General features: G+C 39.2%; 1 protein-coding gene across 4 annotated transcripts; it reads right to left on the reverse strand.

Annotated features, from left to right (window-relative positions):
• Positions 1-1,656: 1,656 nt before the first annotated feature.
• On the reverse strand, positions 1,657-18,522 carry LOC103475101 (voltage-dependent L-type calcium channel subunit beta-4-like). Of its 4 annotated transcripts, none has more exons than XM_008426506.3 (14): positions 18,335-18,507; positions 17,208-17,291; positions 10,646-10,816; positions 10,394-10,516; positions 10,142-10,269; positions 7,756-7,832; positions 7,286-7,305; positions 6,338-6,418; positions 5,976-6,034; positions 5,123-5,232; positions 4,858-5,009; positions 4,608-4,703; positions 4,233-4,418; positions 1,657-4,020 (listed from the first exon to the last, which is right to left on the reverse strand). In XM_008426506.3, the coding sequence occupies exons 1-14, from the start codon at positions 18,395-18,397 to the stop codon at positions 3,760-3,762; spliced, it is 1,611 nt and encodes a 536-aa protein (XP_008424728.1). In that variant the 5' UTR covers positions 18,398-18,507; the 3' UTR covers positions 1,657-3,759. The 4 variants fall into 4 exon arrangements, with proteins under 4 accessions (XP_008424728.1, XP_008424750.1, XP_008424736.1 ...); XM_008426528.3 differs by lacking the exon at positions 18,335-18,507 and adding an exon at positions 14,134-14,528 and having other exon boundaries at positions 17,208-17,225; XM_008426514.3 differs by lacking the exon at positions 7,756-7,832 and having other exon boundaries at positions 7,286-7,304; positions 18,335-18,522.
• Positions 18,523-19,862: the final 1,340 nt, after the last annotated feature.

Here is a 19,862-nt window from a genome sequence, read left to right on the forward strand (position 1 = left end):
AACTACGGTTCCTACAGCATATTTAAAATAAAACGATTGACCAATATAAGAGAAATTTGCCACTTCTTGCATCTTGACAGAACTAACAGAAACAAAATTGTTTATAGATTTGTATCACGGAGAATTTTTCAGTTTTCTCCTCTTTATTTTAAGTCGTATTTAATATATCTGATAACAAATGATGGCGCTACGAATATTTTTGTGACAGATTTCTGCTCGTCCTGCATTGGGATAAAATGGTTTTCTGGACATAACTCAATGAATCACATAGCGACTAATAGGCGCGGTGCAATCCAGTAATACATATCAATTAGCAGGAGTATGAAAGACATAAAAATAATTAACTATACTATATTAAGAAATTATATTTAATCCTCAGTGAAGCTCATTTTGAAACAATTCAAGTTAAAAACAATATTTTGTAACAAGTAAATCAAGTAAATTAAGTCCAATGTTAGGTCTGTGTAAGCTAAACGTGAGAATGAGACGTTTTATATATATACTGCTCAAAAAAATAAAGGGAACACTTAAACAACACAATATAACTCCAAGTATATCAAACTTCTGTGAAATCAAACTGTCCACTTAGGAAGCAACACTGATTGACCCAACAAGGGTCCCCGTTGTCAATCAGTGTTGCTTCCTAAGTGGACAGTTTGATTTCACAGAAGTTTGATTTACTTGGAGTTAAATTGTGTTGTTTAAGTGTTCCCTTTATTTTTTTGAGCAGTGTATATATACACACACACATACTGGCATGTTGCCACCCCTGAAAAAATCCCTGCCCCCCTCTTGCCACCCCATAAATATTTTTTCTAGATCCGCCCCTGTATATGGGAAGATAGAAAACACCATAACAGCTCAATGACTGCCATTTCCCGCATATCATGCCTTTTACACATTCCATCTAAGCATATGTTTCACACAGGAAGATAATTGGTGGTGCGTCATCTGCTACTACGTTTCCTCTGTAAACCTTTTCAGTTTCTGTGTTAATAACTGACATTTACAAATATGACAAAAGTTTAAACATTTGCAAAAAAAAAAAAAAACGTGATCTCATAAATTTGAGATTGGAGTTGTATTAAAATGGTAGAAGTCCACTTTGCAAACTGTTAGTCCAGCTAATCTGAATTTATACCAAGATATGTTGCAGAGGGAGTTATTGACTCCAGATAAGATATTAACTGCTTCTAATCATTTTAACTTTATATATATCTTTTTAACTTTCCCTTTAATAACTTTTACACGTTAGGCTATATTTTGCTGCTTCTCAAACTCAGATCCACTAAATGCAGGAAGATGAGGAGAATGTCTGGGCTTTGCTACTTTTGAGCTGCTTAGCAACGGGTGAAAATAGGGTTTAAAAAATATTTGTTGAGCTTTACTCTTTCATTGCTGAAGCGTGCTATCATTGGTCCTCTTGGGCTCATTAATTTTAATGAATGTTGACTTGGAATAGATGAATTCGTGAACTCAAATATTCTGCACAGGTGCATGCTTGACATCTGTAATATGTGCACAAAAATGATATATTCTGCAGCAAATGATACCCAGACTAGTACATTTCTTCAACCAGCTGCATGCGGGACATTTGTCAGAACAAATAAAGACAAAGTAAAAAAGTACAAAAGCTCAAATAAAGTCTAAAGAATGTGCAATTAATCTGATTCATATTTTAATTTAAACGTTGTACTTTGTACATATATGCTAAAATTATTTTTTGCCACATTCTGCTTTGCAGAATGTTGTTCAAGTGCAATAAATCCAAACTCAATAAGTAATCATGTTAAATAATCATGATTTTTGTTTTCTTTTTTTTTTTCCATAATCGGGCAGTTCTACTACATCCATATTGCATGCAACACCAGACTACAGCCAACTGTGGTTTAGTTTGAACAACCTTCTGAGCTGTGCAGTCCAAAAATCCTTATCTAAAATCATGAAGGTGCCCTCCTTAAATGCAACTGATCTTTTTCTTTTTAAGTGAAGTTTGTGATTATCAAACAACATCTTAATTTAGATCACTCTGTGTAGACATCAGACAAAAAAAAAGTCAGTTATAATGAAAAGGGAAGTTCAAAAATGTGAGCACATCCCTTCATTAAGGAGAATAACCCAGGAAGTGTAAATGTGACACATTTCTGTGAAACTTCATAAACCTCCTCGAGCAGTCATTTGAATAAACCATTTCCATATAATTATTCTTATAGACAAACGATCTGTAGAATAAATGGGGAAAAACAGGATATTGAACATAATCAGAAACAGCAGCAGCTTTCTGTATTTATACAAAGCACCATATGGGGGTTCAGTAAACTCAGACTGCATGTGATGCCTTTGTGAATTTTCTGACATGGCTGAAAAGACAAAACTATGAGTGCGGTGGCTCCAATTTTACATCATGCAACATCCACATAAATTTTGTCCAGTATGCCATTTTTATCAGCTGGGACACTAACCTCATAAATCTTGTTAAAGGTTTTCACCTGTTCTGCAGTTTGGGTCTGCATTTTTAATTGCTCTTTACGTTTTGCCTTTTTTTCCATAGTTTAACAAAAAATATTGGGTAGGGAGCATGCTCTGCAGTTAGGTTGTCATGCCAGCTACAAAAGCGAAATAAATGCAATGCCACTGATCCTGATATGGTTATTTTAACCCCATTTCAAGAAAGAATAATAGGGACAAACTGATAAGTGTGTGGTTAAGTGAAAAATAGCCACAAAAAATCTCCATATCTGCTGATGATACTATAATTGTAAAAGATCAAGGGAAATAAAACCAAAGAAACATCCTGACTTGCTTCAGAGGGTCTCACCCTTTTACAAACAACACTAAAAACATACCAGGTAGCATCTTAATATTGCAATTTACTATCCTAGACACACAGAGATAGTGCTTCCTTTGTGCTACCTGCTCAGAGCAGAAGCTCTAAAGCGTAGCTTGGATCTGATCCCAACACCTTCAGCATCTTGTCCATCTCTGACCGTGTTGGTCTTCACCTTAATGAGATGCTAAAGCTATGCTACAGAAAAGCTGGCCTTGCTCAAAATGACTTGCAAATAGCAAAGAAATGTAGAGGGATACGGGGATAGGGGACGTGAAGCACCAGTTTTCAAAGCTATCTGCACACCGGACCACAATCCCCACCACTAACTGCCTATCCACGACCGGATGATTTAGAAAATTGGACCTAAACCTTATCCAGAATGCTAGGTACAAAATATTAACTAAGTGGATGCGGAGGTTGACCAACTATTGTCATGCAATAAGCTAAATGGTGAGAGGATTTATACACGGCCCAGGATAGGGGCAGCAGCCTTTAAGCCAGCAGTCTCTGTGCAGTGGACGTCCCTTCAGTTTGATGTGATACTCCAGGTATACAATGCCTTTATATCACCATCTGACCAGTAGCCAAAACTAGCTTGTTGACAGACGCAACAAGCACAATTCGTTGCTGCACATCTGCTGAGTGTTGTGTTAGTACAATCCAAGAAGATCCCAGAAAGATAAATGAAAGGAATTTTAGTGTTAATTATTGTTGGCATTCAGAATCTTCTGACTTCTTCATGCTTTTGATTGACAGTTTCATTAAAAACAAATACCTGATCAGTATTCTAAGAGGAAAAATTGCCAGGCAGGCCAGAAAAGAAAGAAAGAAAAAAAAAGGTACAATTTGGGGACCATCTTGGCTCTATTGCAGGATTTATTTTCAGCGGAACTTGGGTCTGTAGGGTCCTGGTGGCAGCAGAAGTGGGCTCAGAGCCGCTGCCTGGAATCGTGGCTGTAGCTGCCCGGTGAACTTCGATTGCGATGGGGCTTGTAGGCGTCCTGATAGGGGTCCTGGTAGTCCTGGTAGGGGTCCTGCTGCTCTCGGCTCTGCTGCGAGCCAGAAGACATGCGGTTGCGTCCCTTATGCGCTCTCTCATTGTGGTAATTTTCGTCTGATGTCATCAGGTTGCGCCGCTCATTTGCAGTGGAGTGGTCACCTGTGTGGTTGCTTTGTCGCATTCTTTGGCTCTGATGATCACATGAATGTACCAAAGAGACAGATGAGCCACTAAAAAAAGACCAGACAGTGTTGCAAAGCCAATGTAGATAATATATGTATAACAGAAGCTCAAGGCACAAAGAGTTTCCTTTTCTGAGAATTAAAAGTCCCCACACGAGGACATTCAATTGTGCTGGGGACACAATCCAACGGTGTTTCACCTCAAATGCACTGGACGTACCTGCAGACCAGAGATGCTGGTGGAATAAGGGGTGAGAGTAGTGGGCCCCAGGTTCCGTCCCATCAGAGGGTTCAGAGGTGTTGCCATCGAGGTATGAGTTGCTTTCCAGTAGGCCTCAAGGTATTCAGCAAGGTGTTCACAGGCGTCTTCCAGCTGGTTTTCATCCAGGATGATGTCAAACATTTCCTGTCGGTAACAGATGGCAGTAGAGGAAAATGCCCAGACCCTTTTGTTCTAGATAAACTCTGCATCAGGTGTCATTTAAGAAGATGTCATACAATCCATACTTACGTCTATTATTTTGCGATTGTTTCCCTTTTGTTTGATTTTGAAATAATAAAAGGGACCTTTTAAGGTCAAAGGCTGGGTGCTTACCGGTGGACACTGAGAAAGTTTTTCTGCTGCCACAAGCTGGACATTTAGGTGTTTGCTCTGCGACTTTCCTCTGGACTTGACTAACCTCTGAAGAACCTGGATGAGGGAGAAGTGAAAGGGGCCTTGAATAAGAAGAATGCAGAATCTAATCCATGATAACTAAGGAAAAAAATACAAGTTTTCAGAGATCTAACTTTGAGTTTTTAGTTAAAATGTAGAATTCTCTCAGTGAACTTTAGTCTCGCTTTACCTTTGGTGAGGAGACTTTGACATGGACAATGATGGGCGCCAGTGAAGTCTTGAGGAGCTGGGCCGGGTGGTTGATGGTGTCAGCGTCCAAGACGACCAACTGAAGGGAGCGCGCCAACTCAAAGATTCTTTCAATCTCACTTTGCACCTCAGCTGTAGACAAACATTTCTCATTTGGCAGCGTTTTCTCAAGTGTAAGCCACCGTTTAGTTTTCTTGTGTTTATCAAGATGTTCTGCTTGTAACAATAGCCAGAGAAAATCTTACCTAAGCTGGAACGAGTGTTGGATCTTTCAATAATGGCTCGCTTACTGGGGTTGTTCAGAACGGACCTCTTGGCCAATGAGATGTCTGCAGTGACTCGTGTTATAGTTATCCTAAAAACAGGGGGGGAGGTACTGTACACAATTGTATGGATGTTGGCAGACATCTTCTAATGTTTTGTCACCTTTTATCTGAAAGCAGATGGTAGTGAAGTTTTTTAAACACCCTTTATTTTAGATTGTGACTGACAGTGACTTCCAATTTTCCCATGGTAATCATATGAAAAACATGCAACAGTGACACTTTGCAGAATATTTCAATGTCAGTTACTATTGAAAAAGATTTTCCTTTCTTTCATTTCAAAACAACTTTGCTACCATTTGGAGTTTTAGCATCACACTCAAAACATTAGTATTTGTATGCATGGCACTTGAAATACAATATCCAACCTAATATTGCATTCAAGTAGTCCAATTCCAATTCAGTATTTTACGCAGCTCTTCTTATTTCATACTTTTCCAGACTATTTGTCCATTTTTGGACCAAACATTATACCAGTTTATCACCCTCTAGTGGCCTAGCATTGGAACTTCACTGTATTCAGAAATTTCTGCCTGTCTGTCTCACTCTGATCGGTGATTCCTTTTTGTTGTTGTTGAAGGAAGCAAATCTTTAGCAGTGTAGCAAAGACTTCAACAAACATTTTCACTTTATTTTCAATATAAATATGTACAATTTAAAAACTGAGATGTCTTTTTGATTTTGCAGATGTTTTACATCCATTTTTTTCCTGTAATTTTCTCTGCAAATTACAGGAGCAGCTATTCCAGATTATTCTTTTATATTTTTTTCTCACCTGCCATCAAATCTGTGCTTGAGGAAGTCAAATAGGGCTTTCTGCATCATGTCTGTCACCTGCAACAGAGATGATTTTGTCCAAGTCAGGCAACTTGTGAAGGCAAGTTGATGCACAGCAGCAAAGGGAGCTAAAAAAATAAAAAGAACTCCACACAAATTTGTATGTGTTTAAAAAAAAGCACAATAATATTTTTTGCAGTGCACTGTATAAATTTGCGCTCATACACTGACATCACATTAAAGACACATTGAAAACGGCCAGATCAGCGTTCATTTCCACTTGTATTTGGTGGCAGAAGTGAGGAGATGCAAGGTACAAAATTCCAATTTTAGATCCCGCCATAAGGAGATCCAGCTTACCTCGTAACCTTTGAGCGAGGGTCCCACCAGCACCACGGGCCTCATGGAGGGCACCACATCATACGGGGGGATGTGCTCCGTCTGTCAACACAGAGTGGCAGCAGCAGATTCGTCACAAACACTGAAAGCAGCCCAGAATAACTCCACAGAAGACGCACACAGCAGATGGTTCTAATCAGCCGAAGCCAAGGAACAGTCACACATAAAAATGGGAAATATGAGGCCATGTTGGCGCACGAAGCAAATTAAGTAATTTGCCTGAAAAACGAGACTGAAACTGATCCACTTGTAGGTGAAAACAAATGCGTATTAGATACCTATTGATCCAAAGCACAAATATTGTATTTGACCTCTGAACTGTTTTGGATCATCAAACAAACCTCAATAAAGATAAGAAGGGAGAAAAGCTACACAAATCTGCAGGGTTATATGTGAAAATATAACAGTTCCTTTCAAGTCATGAATGAGCTGATTATTATAATTCTGCCAGGAAAAGTGGGCCAGAATTCCCATGGTGATGTAGACACACCGATTTTAATCGCCATATTGCAGAAGCAGATATATTGGCACCAGGTATTAGCTTCTGGAGGAAATGTATGTTGTTTGGACTGTTTCCCCTCGCCTCTTTAATAAATAAATAAATAAATAAATTTCTCTCTAAATTCTTATCATTATATACTAAAATGTTACGGTTAATTGAATGTCATGTTCTCTCATCTTTCCTTATAATTTACTATTTAAACGTTATTATGCATTTTTGCAATTTTACCAGAGTCATGAGTAACTGAATCTGGTATTGATAATTGTCACGATTTGGCTCGGTATGCGTCGGTAAGCCTGAAGTATTGCATGAGATTGCTGTCAGTGCTACCAGTGCCTGTCACGTTACTATGACGCTGGCAAAAGTTGAGGAATGGTGAATGGATGAGTTCGCAGCCACCAACTTACCACTTTCTGTTTCTGCTTTCCTGCGGGAGGGGAGAGAAGACAAGGAGGAGACAATCAGTTCCTGCAACGTCTTAGAAATATTTAAACATGCCTCACATCAGCAGGTATTTGTAACAGTTCATAAAAAATGAAACCTGTCAATAATATCTACAATGTATAAAATAAAACAAAAAGTATATCTACAGTCCTAAGGTTATATTCACAAAGTGCAGTTCAGAGGGGGGGGGGTCATAGTCTTGTCGTTGGTTAGCCCCAGTCTCAGAGCGCCTGCAGTCCTCAACTGGAGGAAGAGGAGGATCATGGGATAATGTACCAGCGACTCTATGCAGTAACCTTAAGCTCTATGTGGAGACATGGGAAGGCTTTAGATTCTTATGCTATCTATGATTTTTGAGGTTCAGGATGTTTGGCTGCAAGCTTCGCAGGTGGGTCATTAACGCCCTTCTCTCCCCCCTGTCTGATGTTCTCACCTGCTGAGGATATGAGTGGTCGGATAGAGGCTGACACCTCATCCTCCACACTGGAAGAGGAGTTTCCTCCAGACTTACTGAAAAACACAAGAAGGGATAAAAAAAAAAAAAGACAGAAAAACATGGTGGCATTAATGTAAAAAAAAAAAGCTAATTTTTTAAGCTCAAACTATGAATGTATATTGGTGTTCAGTTAATCACCTTAAAGCTGTTTTTTATATAACCCAAGAAATCCACTTTGAAACTACCTAAATTTTTAATTTGTCAAGAAAAGCCATTTAGTTAACTCAAGCAAACATTGTACATGTGTTATTTCAATTAACAAGAAATTTAAATGTGTTTAATGCAAAAAAGACATTCTCATTGCTTTCTCCTGGAGGTAGAATTATTAATATCTTATCCACCTGAAGCACTGGAAAAAAATTTGGTTAGCCATACTGTTTCATGCCTAATCAAGTCACTTGTCATTTATCAACTTGTAGAGACTTTAATTTTGACATTATCACCTTCCTAAAATAATACAAAATAATTTTTTGCCAACTGTGAATCTTTTTTTTTTCTTCCCTAAATCATATTTTGGTAAAAAAAAAAAGACATATTCCATTATTTAGATGATAATTTTAAAGTTAACAACTACAAGTTGCTAAATGACAAGTGACTTGATTAGGGCATAAAAATATAGCTAGCCTATACTTTAGCTTATCTAAAAGTGAAAAGTCTGTTCAGTAACTTCCAAAATGTCCAGTATTTAATCATTTAATCTGTCCACATTTAACTCTGAATCGGATTCAAACTAAAACTGAAACAAACTGGTAGATAATTAAATAATTAAGCTGACCAACATAAAATGAACTCAGAAATCTGAAAGACTGAAGAACCAGATTCTGCTGGGACCACAATACCAAGCAATCCCCTGGATTATTAATATTTTGCTCAACCAAATTTTACAGATATAAATTCTCATACATCTGAGTCAGCAAATATATGAATCAAACCTTAACAAATATAACAGTAGAAGCAGAAACTCAAAAAAAGGCAACAGGAACAAACATATTGTTTACAGAAAAATTATATAGTGCAGCTTTAACTACTTTAGCGCATTTTGCATAATTGCAAAACTTGAAACTTATTTCTAGTAAAGTTTAAAGCAATACCCTATCAAAAAAAGATCAATTTTCAAAATAATGCAAAACACCTTTTTTCCTGTTTAACTTTAACGTGAGACTTGCTTATAAGTATTTGTGTCCGTCACTATCTGCCTCCCCTTTAAGCAAGACGCTGAAGCGCTCCATCCTACTAAGATTACTATTACCCCGACCCACACGGCTAGAGGATGTGAGAGTGAGTTATTGCATTAACTGCAGATGACAGAACATTCAAGAGCAATTATACACACATGGAAATGAAAAGCGGTGATAGGAGTGCTAAGTACAGCTAATTGGAACAAAGCCATGAATAGAAGAGACGACGCACAAGGGTGTGAGTCGCATTCGGGCCGAGACCGAGGATCGCTTTAACAGAAAGGCGCTGACAAACGAAGGTGATTATTGGTTGAAAAAAAATTATTTGAAATTATTTTAAATTTGTATGTTGAACTCCATCTGTTCAGGAACGCGATGGAGAGCAGAAACCAAAAGCATCTAGAGTTAAATAAGCAATTTTTTTTTTCTTTCTGTTTAACATAATGTTAAAAAATAAAAATCACATAGCAAAACCTAAATACATATAACAAGTCTATGCCTTCATTTGTGTTACTTTGTCAGATTAATGCTTATAGAAGGTGATGTGCTTAACTTAAAGTGTGGCCCCAAATCAATTTCTGCTCAGGGCCCCATGCATTGTTTGACCGGCCCTGTTGCCAAAACTATCCAGGACAAATGATTAAACTCAAACTAAGGAAAAATGGTAAAGATTAAATGGTCTGCTATTGTTTAAAAATAACAGATTTTCTTTCAATTAAATTTACAAATAAAAATAAAATGGATTTATTATTTTATGAAGACTATTCTTAAATACAATAGAATATGTTGAATGTAAATATAATTGTTTTATATTATAGTTCAGCGACTATAAAATGCCTCATAAATAGGATTTATTTCTGTTTTCTGTTTTAGTGATCTGGGTAAATGAAACTCAAACTCTGAGACTTTCTAGTTAATTGCTAAACATTTTATGCAATGTTTTTTCCTCCTAATCTAAACAAGGAAACTGACAGATTATAAATTAGAGCAACGCATTTTTTTCCCTGGAAATGTTTTAACCTAAACATTTGGTGCTCTTCCTCCAAGAGCACCAAAGCTCCTCTCACATTTTGATTTTTCAGATCAGTTCTGTGACCTCTTGTGGCATTATTGGAGAGAGAGTGTGTGTGTTCTCTGTTGCCTACCCTTGGACTCGTCCTCTCTTTTGCTCCTGCTGGAGTCGGATGTTCTCGAGCTTCAGAGGGCTGGGAATGAAGCCGATCTCACAGCCCTCTTTTACCAAGCGCCCGATCCACCAGTCATTGTTGAACTTCTGAACACAGCAAAGCAACTCATGAACGACACCTTTTTTCAAAATCTATATGTTAGATATATTCTGAAGGTAGAAGTTTCAAATTGTGTCTGAATACTTCAGGTGTTGGAATTTACAGACGTGCCTCTTTTATGTGGAGGAAGTCCTTGGCATCAAAAGAGATGGCTGTTGCCGGTACTGGAACATCCTCATCCAGGGCGCCACAGTAGCTGACATTGGTCCTTACAGCAAACGCCACAGGTTTACTCTGGAGGACAAAGGCACAGCTAGATTAAGTTGAAATCTTCAGTTGAAATTTCTCTATAAATGATCCAGAACAATAACAAAATAGAGCATATCTTCAGAATATCAGTGATTTTTGTCCAAGGGTCACAACCTTGGCTCTCTCCAGTTGAACGGCAGCCTGCTGCTCCCTCTCCTGACGGCTCTGTCCCGGTCCTTGGCTCTGGCTGGGGCTCTGGCTCTGGACCTGGGCCTGCACCTCGCGCTCCTCCTCCAGAGATACATCTGAGTCTGATGGTCTGCTAGTATATGAATCAGCTGAGCCCTACAAACAGAAATTGTACAAGTTATTGAAACTATAACTATAACTAACATTTCTACACATTGTTAAGATGTTTACAAGACCTAAAATGTATTTCTTACCCAGCCTTCGGTGTCAGATCAAACTATGAAGCAAGGAAGCTAAAATTAGAGATGACTAGAGTTTTTTTTTTTAACACTGATGAGCATAAAAAACCATAAAAGCATAAAATTATTTAAATGCATCTTCACCTGTCTTGCCATTTTATAAAAGAAAGTTGCTAAGATAAGTGGTCTTCCTTGTTGGACAAAACGAATCCACACGCAAAAGAGCCAACATCTATTTAACAAAGGCACCAAGGGCCAAGAATTTACTCAGTTTAACATAAGGCGCATCAATACGATCATTAATGGAGGTTTTGAGGTTTGCCAAGTGCCAAGTTTACAGTCTAATTTGGTTTAGTTACATAAAATATGAAGTTACCATTTTTAAAACAGATTCAAAATTATTTTACAAGTGACTGACATACTGAAAAGGTTCTAAGAGGTTGTGCCACCCTTGGCGCCTTCATGCATTTGTGATAACTGGCAACGAGTCCTTTTCCTCCACTGTGGAGAAATTTCAGCCCACTCTTCTATGCAGAATTGCTTTAATTTAGCCACAGTAGAGGGTTTTAGTCAGATAAAAGTTCATTTCAAAGCCTCTAAATGATTTTGTTTTTGAGGCTGCTTGTTTGCTTTGAAAATTGTCCTGACATGTAACGCAAATAAGCTTGGGGTCAGTGTCGCAAACTGATTATACTCTAGAATTTCTTCCAGAGAGCTAAATATATGGGTTCATCTTTCAGATCTGAAGACAGTAAAGCAGCCTTAAGACTTGACGTAACTTCACACAGAATATTTTCCCAACAGTCTTGATCACCATATATATGTTCTGTGACAAATATATCAAGGGACTTGATGTTCTTATTGGTCAGCTGTGGTTTTAGCTACTTTCCTCAGTCTGTCTTTACTGTTGAATGACAAACTTTGACATTAAGGCAAGAGAGGCCTGCAAAGATTTAAGTGTTGTTCCTTTTGTGACCTCCTGCATGAGTCTTCAATGCCCTCTTGTAGTAATTTTGCTAGGTTACTCGTAGGAAGGTTCCCAACTAATCCATGTTTTTGCCATTTTAGAATAATTGTTCTCACTTTTGTTCTCTGGAGTTTGGAAAGCTTCCCAATTATTTTATTTTCTTTCTTAAAAGAAAATAACTCAACTTTTTCATCACGCTGTATGCGGTTGCTATAACAGAAAATACAACAGCAGATCCCGTCAGTAAGAATGAACCTTGCTGAACTCAGGACTCATTTTCTCAGTTTAGTTCATCTCGTAGTGTCTCACACACAGTCAGGGAATTTCTTGAGGGATGCAAGGCTTGCAGTCCCTTCATTCTGCATCCCAGTCAGAACCCCTTTATTGCCCCGTTTTAATGCCGGTACACGACTGGATCAAGTGCTTCCTTCTGCTGTTTTAATCTAAACAATCAGCCACTAATGATGATTCAATTAAGGAGGACCATTAGTCCCGAGATGATCAATCAAGTTAGTCATCACAGCTAAGCAGTTTTTTTTTTTTTTTAGGCTAGCAAGCAGTAGAGGAAAACCTGACTTCAGCACACTGCTTCTCTGAATTGCAAGCATCCTGTCTCAGAAAGTTTCTGGGCATGTGGATGATTTCCATAAAAAATAACTAAACGAAATGAGGGCCGAAATGTTTCTGCTGCCTGTTCCTGGTTTCAGTTCTGTTAAATAGGAAGTTATAACTCAGCCCTGTCCATTTGTGTCTTTACAGTTTTGGTTATCTTAAATAAAGACATCTCTCTTTCTTTTATTGGGATTTTGAGTAGTAGAATATGTAGTAAGACCTATTTTAATTTGTAGATAAAATAACAATCTTAAAAGTAAATCTTAGTCAGTGCAGTTACTGGTATGTCTCTATCAGCTTTGCACATTTAAATCAATATTGTTGCTCTTTTCTCTTTATAATACACTTCAAGGTCAGCAGACTGGATAAATTAAAAAAAATTTTTGAACATCAATGGTCAAGTCTTGTCAAATTGGTCTGCACTTTAAGTAGGCCATTCAAACATGTGAATTACTTTGATCTAAGCTATTCTATTGCAGCTCTGACTGTATGATTTTATATATACCTTACTGGGCAAAGGGTTTGTTGCTTTCTTAGAGGGTAAACCTCTAGTACGCTCTATATTTAGCTACATAAATCTGACCAGCTTTCCCACAGCATGATGTTACCACCACCATGTTTAACAGTCCTGTGTTAATTTAGAGCACATGCATAACATTTAGCTTGTTTTGGTAGAAGTTCAGTTTTGATCTCATTTTATCATAGCACTTTTGCTCACGTTTGCTGGCAAAATGGACTTCTTGTGGCTTTCGTCTTCACTCTCTTCCATGAAGACTTGAGTTTACGGAAGATGAAATTAAACACATATTCACAAATTTGTTGATCATCAAAAGAAGTTCAATTGGATTGTATTTGACTGTATGAGCAAAGGGGGATGAAAACAAATATGTGATGTATCTTTATTTGCTGCTTTGCATTGATTGAGCTCATTATATGCTAAGGAAATGCTTTCAAGTTTGTGGATCCAATGTGACAAATCGTGAAGACCCCTAATGATATCTGTTCACCCTTTTCAATCGAGGTTCTTGTGAGGCAAAGTGGCACTTTGGCATTACTGTTCAGTTCCGAGGAATGCACACAGAAGAGCTGAGGGAGCACTGTAGCATCCAAGCTATTATCCAATGGAGTAGCTTCGGCATGTGACTCATCAGCATCAGAGTCCACTTAATGACATCACGATGCATGTTTCTGCAAGACTCGTCAGAGCCAGAACACGGCGCAGCGGCTCGGCCGGATGAGAAATACTCTTCAGGAAAGTGACGGATGCAGGAATGTGACACACGATTTGTCGTCTCGGTGATGGCCCTTGGCGGGGATGGCGAGGGGGTCATTTGCATCTTTCGGTTCTCCTCTGAGAAGCAAAGCACGGTTCTTCTCTTGCATGGGAAGCGTGGTGACTCCTCCTGGTTTCCTTAGCTTTACAGTCAGAATCCAGCCACGTATTCAACCAATAAATAAGGATACATGCAGAAATCATTTAGCCATCTGCCTAATGTGCATCCCCCTTCCCTCCTTTACACACCCACCCAACCCCCTTCCAGCCAAGCATAGCCCAGGATCACACTACACTGGCTAACCCATCAAAGGCCTCTTACGTGTGTGTGTGCCATCAATAAGCAAACAGCAGGAGAGCACATAAGCAGATTTACACTCACCGCCTCCGAGTCTTCAAATCCATGCAGGTACAAATTGTCATACATGGAGGTTTGATATTCTAACGAGCTCCTCTAGAAAAATGAGGGGGGAAAAATGTGAGTGGAGGCGGAGGAGAAAGGAGGGGGCACCGGAGAAAAAAAAAGGATGGCTGGGGAGGGAGGGGGGGATGACGACAATTCCTTCTCTCTACAGCAGAGACTAATTAAAAAATAAATATCCCCTCCTGTTGGATCACGCCTGGTCCTTTGGAGGCGCCTCTCTAAGACGGATGCAGCTTCTCCCTGGTCTCCTCGCGCCGCTGCTGGCTGCCTCACGTTACAGGATGGAGACGGTATCCCTGGAGGAAGCCCGATCCTGGCATTTCATCTCTATCAGGCGTCCGCACGTACAAAACCTACACACAGAGGCAAAGAGAGCAGCAGAGGCAGCAGCAGCAGCAGCAGAGGGGCTGTGAATCCTTCCTCAATATCCAAGCCTGATGACAGAATCAGAATGCAAGGAGCCGATTGGCTGAATGGTTGTCCACTCAGCCTGGATGAGCACTTTTTTTTTTTCAGTGCAGTAAGGTAGACGGATTTGGGGAGAGGGATTACGCTTTAAAGGAGTGGAGCAGCATCCTCTTGTTCTTATTTTACCTTATTTATACCAAATCTGTTCAAAAATCTGAATTATATACACAGTGCTGTAAAAAAGTATTTCTTCCTATTTAGTTTTGCTTTTTTGCTACATTTAAATGTTTGAGATCATCAAACAAAAGACAGCTTTCAAATGTTGATTTAATTAACAAGGGATTAAAAACTATCCAAACCAGCCATACTGTTGCAATCCGTGTTTTTCTGTGTAGTTATTTTGAGGTTTTCTGTGTTTAGTCCAGTTTCCCTGTGAGTCTCTGTCCTGTCTTTCCCTTTGATTGTTCCCAGCTGTGTCTAGTTCCCTGATTACCTTCCCTGTGTATTTAACCCCACCTGTTGTCTCTGTCCTTCGTCAGATCCTTGTCGTATGTCAGCAGTCAGTTGTTGCACACAGTCATACTGTGAAGTCCTTTGTCGACTCAGCTCTCGTCTTCTGTCTTGAGTTTCCAGTTGCTACAGGTATTTAGCTGTTGCTAAGTTTTCTGCCGTGCTGCCTGAACTGGACTGTTCTGAGCTACTTTTCTATTAAACCCTTCATCATCATCTTCATCTGGGTCTCCGCGTTCATTCTCACCACCACAAACCACCACTTCATGACACATACCCTGTGTGAAACAGTAAATACCCTTTAACCTAATAACTAGCTGTGCACCAATAAATCCAATCAAGCTTTTGTTGATAACGGGCAATAAATTTAAACATCACTGTAGAGGAACTTTGGCCCACTCTTCGCAGGTTTGTTGTAATTGGAATTCATTGAACAGTTTTCCACCATGCCACAACGTCTCAATCGGATTTCAAACCATGCTTTTGACAAGGCCACTCCTAGTCTTTCATTTAGCTTTTTTTTTGTCCATTTGGTGTGCTTTGACTCATTGTCCTGCTGCATAACCGTTTCTCTTGAGCTTGAGGTCACAAACCGCTTGCCGGACCTTCTCTATCAGTACTTTCAGGCAATGATGCTGGGTTCCATCAGTTATGGCAAGTTATGGATACATTCGCATGATTTCTTCCTATGTGAAGTTGACTGAGTTCACACAGTTTTTTTTTTCTTGTGTGTACACCCTCATGCTTCCTCTGATACTCTCCCCAAAACACCTGTCACTTGAATTGCAGTTTAGATGAAAGATTCTGTGGACAGAAACTGTCTCTCAATCCAATAATCTGCCTTTTAAGGAAGAATGGTGATGAAATGTTATGAAAGCCACTAGAAGTTCTATTTGCCACAAGGGGAGCAAAGCAAACATTTTCAAGAAAATTAAAGCATATTCAAAGCCATTGTACAAGTGCGTTGAAGCTAGTTAAATGAATACACCCATCACACTATTGCTGATATGCATTGCTTTTCAGTGTGTATATTTATATAACACTGTACCATACACAATGTGATCACCACGTGTTCTTTATGTTGAAAAACTCAACATTATGACCAACACAGCTGCCACACCAGGGAAATCTTCAAACTGAAGAGATTACAGGTGTTTGTCTTTTGTGATGATGGAACATAGTCAAGCTGTTTGCTTTGAAATTCAAAATTAAGAAACATCACCTGACAGACAATATAAGACGAGGGAAAATTCTGAGAACTGAATTTAAACATAATCTTCCCGACTTAATTAAAAGACATTTAGCCTATAAAGGTTGATGCCCGAGGTAACAAACCTGCGTCGTCTTTGAGTGATCAAGAGCATGTGCTGCATGCATGCGTTACTGCTGCGACATTTGCACGGCTGCTACACAGAAATTGCATAATTGACCCAATAATCCCATCCAAGAATATAAATGCTCGTGCTAATGGACGATCATTAGATCATTGCTCACCTCAGGATGTGAGATGCATGAAACTGAAAGTGAAACCTTTTTCCTTAGAGATTTGGCTAATGATCTGCCCACCAGGGGGCACTCATCGAGAATTGCCATTTAATTCCCAGACACAGAGGGAATCCTTAAATATGGAAAAACCACTCACCAAGATACCGAACAGTTGGACACACTTGATCCAAATATACACACACTATTCAAGCTGTGACTGCATCAAAAATGATGCACACTCCCTTACTTCCTCTAACATCCATATCCGTTGTCTGTACCCTCAGGGGAGATGCTGCCTACCTCCAGCGTCAATTGTCACTAGGCATGGTACATCCTGGACAGGTTGCCAGTCCATCACAGGGCAACACAGAGATACACAGGACAGGCAACCATGCATGCATCACACTCCTAGGGGCAATTTAGAAAGACCAAGTAACATAACAGTCATAGTTTTGGACTGTGGGAGGAAGACGGAGCACTCAGAGAACATGCAGAAAGACCCTATACTTAAACCAAGGACCTTCTTACTGCAAGACAACAATTCTACCAGCTGTGCCTTTGTGTAGTAAAAGGAAGGAAGGGAACCACATGACAGATTTATTTCCCAGGATTCCCTTGTGGTTCAGTACCTGTCTGAGGATGAAGCTCGTGGATGTGGTGCTTCCATCAGACCTCTTGAGCCGGCTTCTCCTGGAATAAGTCCCTCGGTTTACCTGAATGAAAGAACAAAATCGTAACCTGAATCCAGAGGTTTCCTCACCACATCTGGAGATGCTAATAAATGTCCAGATAGATTACTGCATGGTGCTGTTTTCTAACTAAGTCAAATACACAAGCAAAAATAGTTGTGATGCATATAAAAACCCCAAGCAAATAAGACTTCATTCAACTTATTAATGTCTTTACCTTTGAATGTCTTTCTTTTCCTACTAAATGATCTAAATATACTAGCAGAGTTGATCTCAGGGGGACAAACTTAATTATCTGCCTGCGATTTGTCCCATTTCTCCTTTATTCTCCAGAGTTGGTGACAATGTCACCGTTAAAAAGTCTGAGCCTACTTCCCTGTATCTGTGAAACGGGGCCACTAATCTGGGTCAACATCTTTCTTTGGCCCCTCAAGTAAAACAAAGTGAAGAATGAAGTCTGGTAATATGTTTCTATAAATATGTGCATATTACCCCAAAGAGAAAACAGTTATCTAGCAAGAAATAAGGCATTTCTTTCACGTTGACAGCAAGAATCTACTAATTTTAGACATACAGAAGCAAGACACTGTTGAGGCATTTCTGCTGCATATGCTATGTATTGAAATATATTTTTAAAAAATAGAGAAACAATATATGAAAGAAGACTGATACATGTGTAAACAAAGTTGAGATTCAGTTTTCTCTGCAGTGGTTCTGCAGGGAGAGAGAAATGTTTATTAAACTAATCAATAGTTGTTCAGTCAACTACTTTGAAATAAAGTTTGTATGTGAGTCTCATTTAAGTTAAATAATATATTGAGATACTATGTTTTAAGCCATCGATTGAATGTTATGTATATAATTATCAGTTACAGATTCATATTATTTGTTGTAAACGTCCATGGAGATGCAAACATAGCATCAGCAACACTGTCAAAGTTGGAATAAATGATGTTGATGTTAAAAATAGTTTCAATCAAATAAGGTTTAATTTAAGATGACTCTTTGACCCTACTTTGAGAAAACCCTATTTCTACAAAAAAAAAAAAAAAAAACTTAAAACCCACCTGAAAGATGGGCGCTTGGATGCCCTCTCCTATTTTGTTCCGGATGTAGATGTGTCGGGACATTTCGGCCAGAACATCGGTCCAGAGGGCGGGCTGCTCCGGCCCAGCCCAGCGCACGGGAGGCGGGTTCCTGGCTGCGTGCTCCAGCTTCACTCTGCGTGGCAGAACATGAGCGCTCCGCGGCCGAGGCTTCCTCTACTGTCCGCCGGCAGACAGGCGCTCAGAGCCAGCTGCGCTCCACACTGGACGGGTCCACTACAGCAACACGAGGGGAGGGGAGGACGGGGGGCGCACAGTGGGACGCTCCAGATAGATGATTTACTTCTGAAAGGAAGATATTTTCTGCTTGAAATGAGCTTTATGGCAACCACCATTATGATTTGACCTGTTTTTTCTTGTCAAAAGGGGATCCCATGAAGTGCATAAAAGATGTAAAAGTCGTGCTTACTGGCCACTTTATGAGGTACAACTGGGAACTGTTGGAGAAATGTTGACTGTGGATACCATTGGAGAACATTGTCATGTTCAAGGAACCAGTTTGAGATTATTTTAGCTTTGTGACAGGACTAGTTTAGCAGATAAATGTGTTTAGTTCTTAATGTTTCTGATAAGTTTAATTAAAATGCACCAGCAGCCTGAGCTGTTGCTACAAAGCAGGATACATTTTTGCTTTCATGTTTATGTTTCCATAAACATAATTACATTTAAATGTTTACATTTAAGATTAAATCTTCAATGTAGTGACAAAAACACATGTCTACATCTTCTTCTGATTGAAGCCCCAAAATCAGGATGGTCACCCCCCCTCCATTTCTTTGCAACCAATAATTGCATTTCCATGATTTATATGTTGATCAAAGTAAGGAATTGTCACTGTTCAGAAAATATTGATAAAACATATTCCTTCCCCTGTAGCGTATAATTTTTGAATGCTTGGTTGACGTTTTTCAATGTTAATAACTTGCTACAGTCATCCCTTGACTGAGGGAGTGTTATTTCTATTTTTGTCCAGCAGATGGCAGCATTATCAAAATAAACGCAGCTGCAGAAACGCGCTGTATACTCGGTGTGTGCAGGCTGGGTGATGATTTTACAGAAAAAAATAACCTGTCTTCTTCGCACACAGATTGACATGTGTTATACTTTATGCGCTGATAAATTTCAACCATGCTTTAAATCCTAGTAATCCTAATAATTGTTAGTTGCGGTCCTGGCTAATAGCATGGGTAATTGTAGCAATTGTAGCATCATCCATTGTTCATTGTTCATTATTTTCAGACGATTTAAAGCAAATGTATAATTACAAATAATACTGCTTTCTATGTCTGTAAAGTCAAGTCATTATAATATGACTTGATTTTCATGGCAACTGAACTCAAATTCTCCCCTGTCATGTGGTGTGTCCATCTAGAGGTGACTTCCTGTACTGTTGAATTTTCGTCCAAGGAGCCAATCTCCAGGTGACCACTGGCAAGATCTCCAACAAAGCCAAGCCAGGCAAGGTACACCAATACAGCCATGTACATTA

This window comes from Poecilia reticulata, chromosome 2 (assembly GCF_904066995.2).
Source record: "Poecilia reticulata chromosome 2, P_reticulata-male-v2, whole genome shotgun sequence".
NCBI lineage: Eukaryota > Metazoa > Chordata > Actinopteri > Cyprinodontiformes > Poeciliidae > Poecilia > Poecilia reticulata.

Coding starts and splice junctions, on each gene's coding strand:
- LOC103475101 (XM_008426506.3), bottom strand. CDS start 18,397: ATGTCCCGACACATCTACATCCGGAACAAAATAGGAGAGGGCATCCAA. Junction 4,419..4,607: donor AACTTTCTCAGTGTCCACCG/GTAAGCACCCAG, acceptor TGTTACCGACAG/GAAATGTTTGACATCATCCT. Junction 4,021..4,232: donor CCAGCATCTCTGGTCTGCAG/GTACGTCCAGTG, acceptor TGTGATCATCAG/AGCCAAAGAATGCGACAAAG.